Source organism: Solanum stenotomum, chromosome 1 (assembly GCF_019186545.1).
Source record: "Solanum stenotomum isolate F172 chromosome 1, ASM1918654v1, whole genome shotgun sequence".
Lineage (NCBI taxonomy): Eukaryota > Viridiplantae > Streptophyta > Magnoliopsida > Solanales > Solanaceae > Solanum > Solanum stenotomum.
In genome coordinates this window covers 49,781,423-49,799,132 of record NC_064282.1, presented here as the reverse complement: position 1 = coordinate 49,799,132, position 17,710 = coordinate 49,781,423, and the positions used below count along the sequence as shown (strand labels likewise).

The following is a 17,710-nucleotide window of genomic DNA, read 5'->3' as shown; positions in this document are numbered from 1 at the left end:
TCGTCTCTAAGTGACAAACTTAGGAATAATAGGCTAAGGAAGGAATGAAGTAGTACCTGAATCGAAGAACAATTGGGGATACTTGTCTCGCATGTCCTTCTCTATTTCCCGAGTAGCTTCCTCAACCGGACGATAATTCCATTGCACTTTCATGGACTTAATCTTCTTGGTCCTCAACTGCCAGACATCACGATCAAGAATTGCAATCGGCTCCTCCTCATATTGGAGGTCTTTGTCTAACACAATTGAGTCCCACTTAATGATATAATCCCCATCACCATTATATCTCTTCCGCATAGACAAATGAAATACCGGATGAACTCCTGATAGGTTAGGAGGTAAAGCCAATCTATAAGCTACCGATCCTACACATTCAAGAACCTCAAAGGGACTAATGTATCACGAACTTAGTTTGCTCTTCTAGCCAAATCTCATCACCCCTTTATGATACCTTAAGAAGAACATTCTCACCAATTTGAAATGTCATGTCTCTTACCAAGTGATCCGCATACTTTTTCTATCTACTCTGGGCTGCTAAGAGCTTAGCTTGAATACTCCTCACTTTATCTTGAGCATCCTTCACTAAATCAACCCCCAATCGTTTCACATCTCCAGCCTCGAACCATCCTATGGGTGATCTACATCCTCTCCTATATAATGCCTCAAACGGTGCCCTATCAATGCTGAAGTAATAACTATTGTTTTAAGAGAATTCACACAAGGGTAAGAACTTATCCCAATGTCCTCCAAAATCAAGCACACATGCCCTCAACATGTCTTCTAACACTTGAATAGTCCTCTCCGACTGTCCGTCTGTCAGCAGATGGAAAGCGGTACTAAAAGTGAGTTGTTTGCTCAATTCATCATGTAATTTGCTCCAAAACATGGAAGTAAACTGCGTACCACGATCTGAGATGATAGAAAGGGGCACCCATGAAATCTCACTATCTCTTTCACATACACCTTAGCTAATTGTTCAGCATCATAATCTATTCTTACCGAAATAAAATGGGCTGACTTAGTCAACCTATCAACCACTACCCAAATAGAATCAAACTTCCCCAAAGTCTTCGGAATACCAACCACAAAATCCATGGCTATCCATTCCCACTTCCATTCCGAAATTAACTTTCTTTGAAGCAAACCTACAAGCCTTTGATGTTCATACTTCACTTGTTGGCAATTTTGACACTTAGCTATGAACTCCGCTATATCCTTCTTCATGCCCGACCACCAATAAATTCGCTTCAAGTCTAGGTACATCTTGGTCACACCCGGATGAATGGAATATCGCGAACCATGAGATTCTATCAACAACTTTCAAATCAAGTCATCAACTCGAGGAGCACAAATCCTTCTTTTAAAACTAAAAACACCTCCGCATCAAGAGTGGTCTCTTGTGCCTTACCAATCTTAGTCTTCTTCTTGAGCTCATTCAAATTTTCATCCTCAAATTGATTTGCCTTGATCGCTTCCATAAACGTGGCTGTTACTTCAATGCTAGCTAACACCCAACCTTTTTCTGAGATGCCCAATTACATGGATTTAGACTCCAAGGTCTGAATTTCTTTAGCCAAGGGTCGTCTAGTTACACTCAAGCAAGCTAAACTACCCATACTTACCGCTCGACTCAAAGCATCTACCACAACATTAGCCTTACTCGGATGGTATTGAAGTGTGACATCATAATCCTTGAGTAGCTCCATCCACCTTCATTGTCTCAAATTTAGATCCTTTTGATTGAACACATATTGCAAACTACGATTGTCAAAAACACCTCACACTTAACACCATAGAGGTAATGTCGCCAGATCTTAAGAGAAAACACTACCACTGCCAACTCCAAATCATGTGTTGGATAATTCCTCTCATGCACCTTCATCTGACGTGAGGCATAAGTTAATACATTCTTCTCCTACATCAACACAACCCCCAAGCCAAAATGTGAAGCATCATAATAAATTATAAAATCTTTGCCTTCCACCGGTAATGCTAGGATGGGTGTAGTGGTCAAGAGAGTCTTGAGTTTTTGAAAGCTATCCTCGCACTATTTAGTCCATTCAATTGTTATCTCCTTTTTGGTCAAATTTGTCAAGTGAGTGGCAATAGAAGCAAAGTTCTTCATAAATCGACGATAGTAGCTAGCGAGCCCCATAAAACTCCTAACTTCCGTCATAGAGCTAGGTCGAACCCAATTCTTAACCGCCACAATATTTTGGGGATCTACCATTACCCCTTCTTTTGAAACTACATGCCCCAAAACTGCAACTGAAGTCAACCAAAATTCACATTTAGAAAATTTAGCATACAACCTTTGTTTCCCAAGAACACCCATAACAATACGAATATGGTCGGCATGCTTTTCCTCACTTTTCGAATAGACCAAAATATCATCAATAAAGACTATGATGAATGAATCAAGAAATGGTTTGAACACCCCATTCATTAAACTCATAAAAGTGGCGAGTGCATTAGTCAAACCAAAAGACATAACTAGAAACTCATAGTGCCCATAGCGGGTTCTAAATGCCGTCTTAGGCACATCCTCAGTCCTAATTTTAAACTGATGGTAGATGACCATAAATCAATCTTGGAGAAAAATGATGCACCTTGCAATTGGTCAAAAATATCATCTATTCGAGGCAAGGGATACTTATTTCGAATGGTGACCCTATTTAATTGTCGGTAATCTATACATATTCTCATGCTACCATCCTTTTTCTTAACAAACAAAACTAGAGCACCCCATGGGGAAGCACTAGGACGAATGAATCCTTTATCAAGAAGCTCTTGGACTTGAGCCTAAAGCTCTCTTAATTTCGCTGGGGCCATACGATATGGAAGGATGGAAATAGAATGAGTACCAGGTTCTAAATCAATGCAGAAGTCTATATCTTTATCATGAGGCATACCAGGCAGATCATTAGGAAACACTTCTCTAAATTCTGACACCACACGAATTGACTCAATAGATGGAGACTCAACCTCAACATCCCCAATATGAGCCAAATAAGTCAAACAACCCTGCCCCACCAGTTATCTAGTCCGAATGGAGGATATGATCTTAGCTTGCTTAGGCTTGTACACCCCCCTTCCCACTCTAATTTTTCCTTTCCCAGAATTTCTAGAGTCACAAACTTAGTGTTACAATTAAGTACAACATAATAGGGGGACAACTAAGTCGTGCCTAAGATTATGTCAAAGTCAGTCATATCCAATATCACCAAATCATCCCAAGTATGATAACCCATAAATAAAATAAGACAAGCACGATAGAAATGGATAACTATGACAGACTTTCCAACTGGGGTAGAAACATGGATGTGGGCGTCAAGTTTATCACAATTTAGATCAAATTCTGAGTCAAATCTCACGGATACATAAGAATAAGTAGAAGCCGGATCAAACAACACATTAGCCATCTGGTCACAGACAAGAATAGTTCATGTGATTACTGCGTCAGACTCCTCTGCCTCATTCTTGCCCGGAAAGGCATAACATTAAGCCCTATCATCTTGACGGGTGACTTCCTTACCTGGCTGCACTGCACCTCTGCCTGCGTTACCATTTCCTCTACCCCTACGATCTCACTGATTACCTCCTCGCCCACCTTGTGGACGCCTTCGACCATTATTATCATTTCCCGTGGGTACTACTGCTCTAGCCTCCTGCTGCACGGAATCCAACCCACATGAGTAGGGACAATCTCTCCTCATATGCCTAGGTTTTCCACAATTGTAGCAAGTACGATCAAAAGATAGTCTACCGCCCGTCGAAGGTGCGACTCCATGGCTATTCTGAATCAAATTATGAGGTGGAGTTCCTGAGTAATTACCTGTAGAGGCAGACATGGCAGACTGAATTGGTCTGGCTGCAAGTGTTGGCCTCCCTGCCCCTTTGGAGTAAGAGCCTTGAAACTTACTCGACTTCGTGGCCCTTTTTGCCAATGCCTTAGCCTAACCGTCTCGCCTCATCCTCTCCACTTTCTTAACAAAGTTTGTCACCTCATTAAAGGTTCTCCCTGCAGAGGTCATGTGAACTGATAATACCTGCAACTCAGAATTTAGTCCCTTAATAAATAAACAGATTCTCTCTTCCTCAGTAGTCACCAACTGGTATATCTAGACAATGCATGAAACTTGGCCTCATAAGCATCCACCAACATATCACCTTGATCCAAAGCCATGAACTTATCTTTCTTACGATCTCTCAAAGTCCTAGGCACATATTTCTCCAAAAATAGAGCATGAAACTGGGTCCAAGTGAGTGGGGGTAAAACTGAAGATCTGTATTCCATATAAGCTCTCCACCACTGCTTAGCCTCACAATGAAGCTGAAAAGTCACGAACTCAACCCCATGCGGATGGATAATTCCTAACTTATGAAGCCTTTCGTAGCAATCTATAATGAACTCATATGCATCCTCACTCTCGGAACCATAGAACACAGGTGGTTTCAATTTCAAGAACTTAGTCAATATTTCATGCTCATTACCAGTCATAACAGGACCCAACAAAGGACGGAAGAAAACATCATTACCTCCAGTTCCACCCACCTTAGGGATAGTGATAGCAATAGGAGGATTGGCAAGAGCTTGAGTTGCTTGAACAGAGGGAAGCACTTTAGGATCAACCAACTCTTTCAAGAATGACATGATCTGTTGGGCTAACGTTGGGTCTATGAGAGAAATACCTGTAGTCTCAGCCTGCACCTCTTCCTCTTGTCCAACCTCCTCAACATTTTCAACCTCAATATTCTCCTCTATCTCTTCATGATGTACGGGAGGGGCCTCATTTTGGGGAGCATTTTCGACCGGTACCCCATCTCTAGTAGGCACCACTCTTTCTCGGCCTCTACCCCTATCTCTTCCTCTACCCCTACCTCGACTGCGACCTCTCACTGCAGATTCCTCAGCTAGAGCATTGATGGGAGCTACGGGCCTGACGTCGTTGACTCTAGTGTTAACCATCTGCATGAAGGAGGTTAGATACCAATTCGAATCGGCAGATACAACTGGAATCAAGTTATAGCATGAAAAGAGACAAGAGAAAACAAAGAAATTTCCAAAAGTCCTATAGCCTCTTGAAGAAAAGTACAGACGTCTCCGTATCGTTTTGCAAGACTCTACTAGACGCGTTTTGGTACATCGAGATCAACAAACCTAGGCTCTGATACCGACTTTGTCACGATCCAGACCATCGTGATTGACACCCACACTAACCTCCGGTGGGAGAACCATTTATACTAATTAGCTAACCAACTAGGTCGATATACTAAATCATTTAAAGTTACTAAAGCAAGTTTAAACAACTAAAGACTGAAGTTCCCATAAACTTCCAAAATATCTAACAACGAATTGCGGAATTAAATGTCTAGTACCTGAAAGTCAATGTACCAAAACATCTAACAATGAACCAAAAGTCTAAACAAGAAGGGTTACAACTCCAAACTAACGAACTAATAACTAACTAGAAAGTCTAAGTCGCAAATATACACATAGACGAAGGAGAACTCATGGCAGCCCAGGAGAACTGGCTCACCCCTGAATTCGAATGACGATCATTGATCTTCTAAGCGAGGTCTGCCAATAGCCGCCTGAAGATGCCCTGTACTCAACAAAGAAAGAGCAAGTGCAATATAAGTACACAACCACAATATACTAGTAGGATCACACGGCTATCCCACTAAGTGCAACATACATAAGTCATATAGCATAAAAATAACATGCATACACCGAACATATACAATACCATCATCATTTAATAACAACAGAGCATTTCACAAGTCTCAATTATAAAGTTAAGTAAACTCATTGGTCCTCTCATGGAACCCAAACCCAAATTGTCAGCATACCGGACGTGGTACCCGATCCAATGTTTATGCCGGAACGTGGTAAACGATCCCATATTTATGTTGGAATGTGGCAACCGATCCAAGTTAGTGTGTCAGAACGCAACAATAGATCCATTCAATAAGTCACAATCATAATCACAATGTACATTCTCATAATCATACAATCAAGTCATGATTCATGGCATTCATCATTCATCTATCCTAATTTACTACAAGTGTCATCAATAATGCAACATTTGCATACATACATGTATTATAATGAAGCAAGAACAAACATGTATCACATAATCATGAAATCACAACCATCACCTACCTCAAAACAAACTTGAAACCCTTAAGAAACTTGATTCTTCCCTTTCCGAATTTATTCCGCTTGTTCTTGGTCTACAAACGATCAATATAACATGGGAATCAATAAGCAATAACTAATTACCTGAATTACTAACAATTCTATCAACCCTAGATCATATCTATGATCCCCATACCCAGATTAGGGCTTTCCTCACCATAAGTTCTAGATCAAAACCCTACTCCATCGATAATTACCCATTAGATTACGTTCTACAAATCAAAAAATGGATTTGGGGAGTTAAAATCTTACCTTTAGCCTCAAGAATAGTGAACATCTGTCAAGAAAACCATGGGTTCGTTCCTTAAATCTCAAGTTCAAAAATTGTAGAATAAAATGATTTTGGGGTTTATTTTCCAATTTTAAGTCGTTTCTGCCCCGCCATGGCGGCACTCACCCTGCTATATCGACCCTGCCTTGATGGCAGAAATCCCGCCTCAACGGCTTGTACGAAAACAATGATCAATTTTAAGAATTTCAAACCCCCATTTCACAATATACCTTCCACCAACGACACTCAGAAACTACTCATTCACGCTAAGATTGATTTCGGGAGTTCTATTCTCCCGAATTCAATTTCGTAAAGTCGTACGAGTTCCTTAACGTCTTATCTATCTACTAATGAGATAAAATTCATAATTAGATCACCCAATTGTCACCATATTTCCATATACTTTAATGACTCCAATTTCGTCCAAATCTGGACTAGGTTGGAAAATTCCAAGTTACTACGAAAAAATTTTTCGACCCAAAATTTTTCCCCGTTGTCTTTTCTATAACGACAAAATCCGGTTTTTACAAAAGGCTATTAATTTTCTAAAATGATATAAGTATTGAAGTATGTGTGTGATGAAAATCGTAAGAAGAAAATATAATTGTGAATTGATGAATGATTTGTTACAATTTGTTCACCAACTCTTTCTTTTATGGTACCCCCAATTTCATTGAATTTTGAACTTAATCAATTGTTGCAAAAAACACTTGGAGTTTATAAGAAGAACAAGAGTAGAAAACCTTAAAAATCATAGTTTAAAAGTGAGAGGAAATGTCCCCTCTACAGCTAACAAATTGTACTATGAATAGGTACTATTGTGTCTTATTAGAAAAGTCACAACCCTTCTAAAAAATCATTTCTCATCAGAAAATTCATAACCCTTTAAAATAGTCAAAACTCATAGGATAAGGCACAACTCTTTTGTAAAGTCACAACCCTTTGAAAAAGTCACAATCCTTTAGAAAAGTAACAACTCATTGGAAAAGTCACAATCTTTTATTGTAACAAGTGTATCTACTTTTAATATAATATAATTAAATAAAATAAATTGAGTATTTTTAATTGAGGGTATTATGGTAATTCAACATTCATGTTTGGGAGTTCATGCATATATCATAATTTTATCTTGAAATAAATTTTCCAAAATCTTGGAGCACAATATATATATATATATATCAAACTTGGTTGGATAGTACTTTTTCATCCAGTCATTCCCCAAAACAAGGTCACATCCACCTACAGGAATGATAAGCAGATCCTATTGGAAGAATTGTGATCTCAACCTCACCGATACCTTCAAGTGAATCCACAAGCTAGTCGACAAGCTAGAAACTTCAAGAAAATTCATAAACTAGTCCACAAACTAGACCACAGTTCTACGGTCTTCTACAGTGATCCCAAGTTCACTTCCGAACCCTCTCAATACTTGGGTGGACAAGTATTTTATGGAAAAATTATCTATTTTCAAGGGTTAGAAGAGTCCCTATTTATAGAGATTTCTTCTTAGTCCAAGGAAAAGGAATGCCATGTCTTTCCTTAGAATAGAAAGACATGTACATCTCCCTTTCCTTTGAAAAGAAAAAGTCATGTCCTTCTTCCTTTCCTTAGAATAGAAAAAGTGATATATTTCTCCCTTGCCTTAGAACATAGAAAGATACATACTTCTCCCTTTCCTTAGAATAAAGAAAGACACATACTTCTCCTTTTTCCCTTTACAATAAATTCTGAGTTCTAGATAAATATGGGCACGGTAGGGACCACAAAATTAATTACCGAGGCTTTCTATTAAGAAAATAATTCCAAATAATTAATTTGAATTATTCTTACCATAATAAATTACAAATCATTCCACTAGAAATTCGTAATTGCACTCCTCTATTTATATTTCGAAATTCCTCATTAGACACATATGTAATTTCCCATGTTAAGATGACAGATACTAATCAATAAATTAAATTACTGACGAACTTAATTCAATGATCAATTTCTTTTAGAGCATTGCTTAATTTATTTCATGTGTCGGATTCTTAAATCCACTTGCAAGGTTTGACACGATGAAAACTTTTAAGCTTCTCAAAAAGGCATATCATTAATCTCTATATCGAGACATGGATTCCATCAACTAACTTATTATTTCACCAATATATATTATCATCATTCAATCTACCAAGAATATTGACCCATCTTAGAATTTCACCATTTAATAAATCAAAACGATCATTACCATATACAGATCATAATAGTTATATCAGGATTAAGAATATAAGTACATTTAATAGTTTAGAAAACTTCTTTTGTCAGTCAGTCTAAAGCAACTATCTCTACTCGGTCTCGTTCAATACATACAAAATGCACTAGCACACGAAGTTGGAACTATACCATTCCCATAATCAAAATAAACTACATATAATCTTGTGCTACAATCGTACCGATGACATGTCCAATTTCCATCTTAGATTGTGAACAAAAAAGCTTTATACCTATAAGAACCGATGATTTAATCCTCTGTGTATAAGCTTAAACTCTATACACTAAATCATCTACTATATAAGTAAACAAGCACCATAAACGAATATATGATCTATTAAAATAAATAAATAATTATTCTATAATAAATACTATACCTAAACACGTGGTTAATAGTATATATCCCAACAGCTCAGACTCGGGTGAAGGTGTCGATACAGGTTCATGATCTAATTTTTAAGATTCGGGGATATGGATCCATGAATAAATAAGGGTGTGTGGATTTGCCTAAATAATTAGAATATCTAAAACTAGAGTTATTAAACCTAAATTATGAGATATTATCTAGAGCGCTTGAGGGGAATCTTGGATGGAGATCAAAGGAAAAAGAGTAACCTAGAAATTTCTATTTAAGGATATTCCATTTCCTTCAATTTTACCTTAGCTTTTGTATTGATTACAAAAATCATTAAAATTGTCCAGAGTTTTCCCAACAATTTTGGTCAAAATATGCAAAATCAGTTGACTGAATCGAACACGAATTCCACACTCGCACCCACACCCACACCCACATCGTATTAACACAGGTGCAACACCAAAAGTGAAGTGTCGAAGTAAATTAACTTTGTTCTAGATTGAAAACATATTTCTAGGGTAGCTTAGGTAGCAGTAAACCTGATGGTGAGATTGTTTTCATAGCTTACAAAAAAATTGGATTATATTTTGTGATTTTCTGAAGAATAGTTGGAGTGAAATTAAAACAACAGAGCTTGCAGAAAATATCTATAGTCGTGTACATAGACTTTTATCTTGTATCTACTGTTAGTTTTGAAATTTATTATTTTAGAGGGTAACTAGTTTACTTTTTGGTATTAATTCTTATGGAAGACATCATTGTCTATATAATATATATATATACCTTGAGAATGTTCCTATTATTTTTACAGATAGCACAGTGTTGTGTTCCTTAGTTTGTTCTATTCAGACAAGTGTAGAATGAAATGATAAAAAAGAATGCAAATTTGGAGAGTTAACACTGGAAAGTTACTAACAGACCTCAAAAGCATCCATAAAACAATAAAGGTTCCCAGGTCTTAAGCTAAATAATACAAAAAACATTTCTGCAAAACATAATATCTAGGAAGAAATAAGACAAATTGAACATCTAAACTAGCTCAATCTTCGGAAAGGCATATGAGACTTGAAAACATTCCCCAATTACAGTCTTGAGTGAGTAAAAACTTGGAGTGTAGCTAGTTTCTCCAGTGCCACCGTACACTTTCACCTTCGTAAACTTATTTTCTTTTGGGTTGTAAGAAACAAGTTGTGTGCCATGATCTCTTTGCATCAAGATTTCTCCATCTTTCCAAAGTAAGATTGGTATAAATTTATCACCACGGATATCTGCTTGAATACTATCCTTCAAAATGCGTTGTTTAGTCCAAGATTCAGCTATTCCGTATTCTTTCATCCACCATATATCAATATACTGATTATGACTATCATCAGACAAACACAAACAATTCCCCAACTCCCCTAGCGTCAAGCCCAACAATGGGGTTTGCAGACCACGCGGAGGTGACAAGGACTGCACCTCTTCAGTAAAGCTGTTAAATGAGTAAATGTTGTCTTTATTTTTGCAACCCATCCAATGAATAACACCATTGATGTTAACCTTACTAAATAATCCACATAGAGGTTCTGGAGCCTTGCCCACATTTTTCCATTTCTCATTAGCTCCTAGAGTAAAAACCTCCAATTCAGATACTTTTGGAATTCCAACAGACTTTCTAACTACTGATCTCAATACTTTAAACTGACCGGAGGCTTTACTAAAGCAGAATGCATAAGAAACACATCGAATCCTTTTATCCCATTCGGGCAATTTAACCTTGAAATACTCACCTAAAATTGGATTGCTAATGTAAATTCTATGGTCTATGTCATATGTCCTACCATTCAACAAACATAGAAATCCATTGCAAGAACCAATTAATGTCATGTTACCCCAAGAAAATTTGGGTGAAGGGAGGTGAAACATAGGGCTCAACACAATAGCTCTGTGTACGGGGTGAGAATCATCTGCTTTGAGTTCTACTAGTAACCGTACATAATCATTAATTGAAAGCAAAATGCTGGGAAAATCAGATGATCTTTTGAGGTGATACATGTTAGTAAACAAAGGGTCGGAAGTTAAAAGAAGGTACCAAAGTTTACAAACCATCTTACAACGGAAGATGGACTTGATTGTCAATCGTGAAATAATTTCAATCATAACCACTGTTGGAAGGTCCATAATCATGGTGACAGGAGAGATTCTTCTTCCTTCGAAATCTTCCTTGAAAAGCTTAGAGCTTTGGGCATCCACGGATGTCACTTCCTTTGAACCAAAAGGGTGCTAGTTTTTAGGGTTTGGTCTTATGTATTTGGTGGGCCCTCATATATTGTGGGCTTCAAAATTTATAAAATTTATTTCAAGTTAAATGGACTATATAAACAAAGTTAACTCACTTCTAGAAGCTATAAAACAAAGAAAAGTAACTTCAGTAATTCATTATCATAAGTTGAGTGGCTATTTAGATATTAAACTCTATATTATTATGTTTTAGCGAAAGTTAAATAGTTATAAGGAGTTGCGGTAAATTCTTTCAAAGTTCCATAATCGTGATAGGAATATCAAAAACTTGAATTCCATTTTAGTAGTAATTTTTTTGGGTTTTAAGTTGGCTCCTGGATAGCTAAAGATGGTGTAGGAGAAAAGAAAATTGCCGCACTATCCATAATTACTTGCATTTCAAAATGTACTAATAGAAAATTATCATAAGATAAATTATTCAAGCACCTTGCAAAAAGGCAATACAATGCATCTCGATAATTCAATAAGTTGTATTGAAGGACAAAAACTTTTTTTTTTCAAACTTGAGATTAATTCCGACCTATACGTCTATTTGTGGAACTTTTTTAGCTGCATAAAGGTTTAATAAATCCAACACAACAACATATTTGGTGTAATCTCACTAAAGAGATAAAAAAAAATATGACACAAAAAGAAAGTTATTCATTATATACTTACATAGAAACAATTTTGAGTATGCTTTTGACAAAATTGAATAATCGTGCAGTTATTAATTAGCTTGTTACTATGCTTCAACAGTTTGACCTCCAATTTTTTCTCTTGCTTTCTATGAATGAACGAGCCTCTAATTTATAAGGTCATCTGAGGTTGACCTGACTTGTTTTGCCGCAGAAAATGACTACCTAAAATCAAGGTGGGGGAAAGAATTTTCACTAAATTGATTAAAAATATAAAGAAGTCAAACGAGAACGTTGGCTACATGTACAAAATGGTTTTGCAAAACCATAAAATCAGAGTATTAAAAAATAATGGCACGAATGTCCCTTTTTTTAATGGTAGTGACATGGGTGATCCCAACTTTTAATATATCAAATATACAAGCATTTTCTCAAATTTGAGAGACTTTTCCCTTTTTTTAAAACTAAGTTGAGGGTTGTAAGTGATTTTCAAATTTGCATAACGAAAATGTTGTTGATAATAATAATAGTAAGAATAACAATATTAATATTGATTAAAAGAAATAAATAGATAATAATAATGATAATAATAATAATAATAATGAAATTATCGCAGATTAGACAGAAAGTAAAAGAATTTGTAATGGATCACAAAATCAGTGATCGGGTATAAAAAGGTTTGTAAAAGACAAACTTTTAAGGAAACAATTGTTTTACGAATGATCACATATATTTTTTCAGAAAGACTATCTCAAAGGAAACCGTTTCTTTCTTTTTTTTTGGCCTTCTAAAATATCTCTTAAGTATCCGAAACTTTTTAGAATTACTATCCAAATTAATTTAGAAATACCTTTGGATATCATGTGTTGACACCCAATTTTGGCCTAACATTTTCAAAATTCATAACTTTAAAGTTTTATTTATTCAATAGTTCAAAATACATTTTTATAATTTTGAATAAGTTTATCGATATTTATTGTTATTTCTCAAATTTCAGGATTTTTATTAGTTAATTTTAATTGCATTATTTTTTGTCAGAATCAATTGCATATGTTGTGAATATCGCTTCTTTGATTAAATCATTATTTTATATTAAATTGCATATTTGACATGCCATTCATTTTATTCCTTACGTTTGTTAATATCCGTTTTATTCGTTAGTTTTATTAATATTCATTTTTTATGTTCTTAGCGTAGTGTAGAAATATATTTAAATATGGATAAGATTGCATACACATATGTTTTGTTAACAAGTGGTTTAGTCCACAGTTTTAATAAAGTGGTATTGTACTAAGGCGGTTTTTCAATTTTCTATTTAAACAATTTCTTAGTCATTAAGTTGGTGTTGATGGATAAGATTTTCGATAAGACCATCTCCAACACATCTCTATTTTATGCTTCATTCTCTATATATGGAGAGTAAAATAGAAAATGACCTCTCCAACCCCTCTCCATATTACTCTCTATACTCCATTTATAAAGAGATGAATAGTAGTTCTCCAAATTGGGAGAACTACTAGTCATCTCTCAATTTCACTTTTGATTATTTTAATATTATTTTTATGACATCGTTAATTAAGTTTTTATTATTTGTAATTGTTTTAAAATGCAATATAACATAAAAAAAAATAATTTTTCTATTTTACTTTTAAAAAATATTAGCACTTTAAATATGTAATTTAAAATTATTTTTAATATTATATATATTATACAAGACTATTAATTAAGTCTCTAATATTTGAAATTACTTTCTAAGTAATATAATAGCTAAAAACATATTATTGATAAATATACCACTTTCATCCCTAATTAACAATTTTTCTGATTTAATTTTTAAAAGATTTTTTCACTTTAAATATGTAATTTAAAATTATAATTATTTTCACTATGAAGAATGCACAAAATTACATGATAATTCAAACAATCCAGTTTTATGTCATGGTGATAAATGATTAAACTACACTTTTTAATGAGCATGAAAATACATGTAGCAAAGTTTAAAATGGAACAGGGGAGTAAATTAGTATACAAAATAATTGGATACAAGATAAAACTATTAATTTAAATAATTTTTAGCTACACATAAAAACACAAGTACAAAAATTGCTCGTATGTATTATATATAATATTTGTCGCATTTATGTTACTTTTAGGAATTTAGAATAAAATAAGTTTTTATTAAATGAAGAATTTGAAAAAGAATAAAATTTTATATTATATGAAGATTATATAGATTATAGGGTGATTATTTTCAAAAAATAGTAATTTGATTTATATTATGAAATAGGGAAACGAAAATGAAATGGAAATAATCATATTATATATACATATAAAAGAGAATCTTAGGCCCGCCTAAGTGGCGCCACCACAAACCAGAATTCCCTTTTAATTTATTTATTTCCAAAACTAGCTTCCCCTTTCAAGAAAAGTTGTGACATTTATGAAAAGTTGCGACTTTTATGAAGAGTTGCAACTTTTATGAAGAGTTTCGACTTTTGTGAAAAGTTGTGACTTTTATGAAAAGTTGCGACTTTAATGAAGAGTTGCAACTTTTATGAAAAGTTGTGTCTTTTATGAAAGATTGTGATCTTTTCGAATGGCTGCAACTTTTTGAAATAGTCGTAACCTTTCCGATAAGGCACAATAAACATTTGTTCACACTACCCTTTGCTATCTATAAATAGAGGAATTTCCTCTCATTTTAAAACAATGAAAATTCCGAACCTCCTCCTCTTCTTCTTCTTCTTCACAATTAACTATTTGTGTACTTTGCTCCTATTGAGTGGCTCACTGACACCATTTCATTTTCCCTTACATTATTAATGTTTGTTACTACGTAATCTTGTATGTAAGATAATATAGTGTTTTAGTTTTAATGACTGATAGATTTTTAGTATTATTTTATAAATTTCGTGGTATGGAATTCCCGCGCGAACCACATGTAATTTTCCTAGTATTATAATATTGAGAGAGAGAAGAAGATTCCTTTTTAGAAAGTAAAATAAAGAATTTAGTTGAAATTGATTGTCTGAAATCATAGAGAACTCTATATTTGAAGTGTAAAACGTAGCGTAGGGTTGGAGATGCCTTAAGGGGTGTAATTTTTAATTTTGAAAAATTCTTTTATTGTTCATTATTTTTTTCGATGATAAACTCTCCGGAGATCCACCAGAATTCGGCAAGTCTACCACCACAAAAAGACTCATTACCACCCAAAACCACGGTTGTTCACTGCTTCCAGCAGCCAAAAAGGCCACCACCGCCCAAATAGTACTAGAGCCTTTCCTCTCCAGCTAGATCCACTATTCCACCACCATTTTCGAACCATAACAACCCATTTCTTCCCCACAAGCTGTTGGGATATACTATTAACCATGTAATTGTGTTATAGTATTTTTTATTTAATCCCTTGTAAAGATTTTTTATGTTATTTATTTAATATAATAATTTTTTTGTTTAAATAGATCATTATGTATATATGTGTGTCCATTGCTTATATAGTAGACAATTTTCTGTATGGAGTATTTTAACTCATACACGAAAGATTAAAATTGTCGGTGCATATAAGTTATAAATTTATGTTCACGATCAAAGATGAAGTAGGACCAACATCTTGATGATCGTAGCACAAGATTAAATATAATTTGATCTTAATTATGAGAATGGTTAAATTCAACTTCTTGTGCTAGTACATTTTGTATGTATTGAACGGACCAATTAGAGACATTTGTTTATGTTCTGAATATTTATAAATAAATTCTCTAGTCCACTACATGTACTTATACTCTTAATCTTGATATAATTATTATGATCTATGTAATTTATTTTATTGTTTTAATCTATTAAAAGGTGAGACTTTTTGATGAGTCAATAAATTCCTAATAGATTAGATAATGACAAATTACATTAGTGAAATAATAATTAGTTGATAGAACCGTGTCTCGGACCCGAGTTGAAGACACCCCTTTATGGTTACTTATAAGTTTTCACGTGAAAACCCTGCAGGTGGATTTTATATCCATCACGTGAAATAAGTTAAGTAAATATAATAAAGGATTAATTTAGTCAATCAATTAAATTTTCAGAAAATTTTGATTTAATTGATTGGTGTCGGTAATTCTAACACGGAGGGTTAAATAAGATGTAGTGGTAGATTTCGAAATTAAATCGAGGAGTGCAATTAAAGAATTTTAGTGGAATAATTTGTAATTTATTGCGATATGGTTAATTCGTTCATTTAAGAATTATTATCGTAATTGGAAGCCTCTATTTAATATATCTACGGTCCCTACTATGCCTGATTAATTGACCAAGTTTGAAAAGAAGGACAAATTAATTTTATTGTTGATCTTCTTTAAAGGATGAATTATTTGAGAGTCAACTATTGAGTTAATGACAAAAACGTTTGGCCTTAAATGGATGAAAACGTTTTTTGTATTAATATAAATTTATTCTCATTTTGAATGATCCTCTTGATTGCTCATTAAGCCTGAAATTTATTTGGATGTTTTTCCTATTCATTCTTGAGTTGGAAAACTAGTATAAATAGGCAGGATGTGGCATGAAAGAAATTATCCTTTAAAACAAGTAATACTTGCCCACACAAGTAACTTGGTAGTAACAGTCAATCAGGAAATAGGAGAAGATCGTCGCTCTGGATTATTGGCATCTGGATGACTTTTGTAGAAGCTTCAACAGGTTAATCTTCTTCCAAATTCATTCATGTTATATTGTTTAGTCTACATGTAAGATTTGTGATCCTAAATATAGCTTCTGTTGTGCATATTCTAACAATTGGTATCACGAGTCTTCTTACATATACTAAATAATGTAATAAGATAATTCATGATTAATTGCATGTCTATTTCATGATGCGTTGCTGTTCCATATTTGAATTTGTTGTATCATAAATAAGTTATTTTTTGGTTATGGATTCATGATTTGATGTTCTGTTCAATGATGAGATTGAAATAAATCACTGTTTATAATTCGAGTTTGCAAACAAAATGTTTCATGTATTGTTGATAATTGTTCATAATTCAGATCTTGTAAAATGAATTCATGTTTCATGTTCATTGAATTAATAGTTTTAGAGTAAGGTTTTTAAATATTGTCTGGATTCTGAATATTTAAAGTACTGTGAAATCTTCAACAGAAAACGAAAAGCATGCCATGCCTGGCAAGTCTGTTTTATTCTAACGAACTCCGATTGGCCTCAAATTTGGTTGGTTGATTGGAAACGGCCATTCGAAGTTGTTTTGATGGGTTTTTGGCCATTTTTCTGTTTACGAAACATTAAAAAAGTAAATTTAAAATTGTTTTTAGTGATCCAGTGGCGTAAGGGTTCATCCCTAAAACTTATAAATGTATTTTACTATATATATATATGAGTTTATATGTTGACTTAGGTCCTCTTCCCCATCGGATAAACTTGTAAATTTTGATACTGTTTTGGTATGTCTTTTGTTTTGATGACTTGTTTAAAACTTTCCAACTAAGTTACATGTTGAATCAATGAACAAGAAACATAAGCTATATCCATATATACCTTATTATACTTAATAGAATACTCTCTAACTGAGTTGGATTCGTTTTGTTTAATTGGTACTATATTTAAACATGCTCATATATTTGCTTGAATAGTTAAGTTTCCCAATCGAATCTAAGTGTTTATACGCATGATTATGTGAGTCTTGTTGTGTTTTTCTTAATAATATATCATGTATGCTTAATGA

The 17,710-nt window shown here is 34.1% G+C and overlaps 1 protein-coding gene across 1 annotated transcript; it reads right to left on the bottom strand.

The window, feature by feature from the left end:
- Positions 1–10,107: 10,107 nt before the first annotated feature.
- On the bottom strand, positions 10,108–17,149 carry LOC125853889 (F-box protein At3g07870-like). The gene is made up of 2 exons (XM_049533639.1): positions 17,114–17,149; positions 10,108–11,322 (listed from the first exon to the last, which is right to left on the bottom strand). Exons 1-2 carry the CDS (start codon positions 17,147–17,149, stop codon positions 10,108–10,110), a joined length of 1,251 nt encoding a protein of 416 aa, XP_049389596.1.
- Positions 17,150–17,710: the final 561 nt, after the last annotated feature.

Bases quoted from the DNA above. Each gene is read 5' to 3' on its own strand.
- LOC125853889 (XM_049533639.1), bottom strand. From the start codon at position 17,149: ATGGCATGCTTTTCGTTTTCTGTTGAAGATTTCACA. The intron at 11,323-17,113 runs GTACTTTAAATA...TTTGGTTCAAAG, and splicing joins TTTCTGTTGAAGATTTCACA to GAAGTGACATCCGTGGATGC.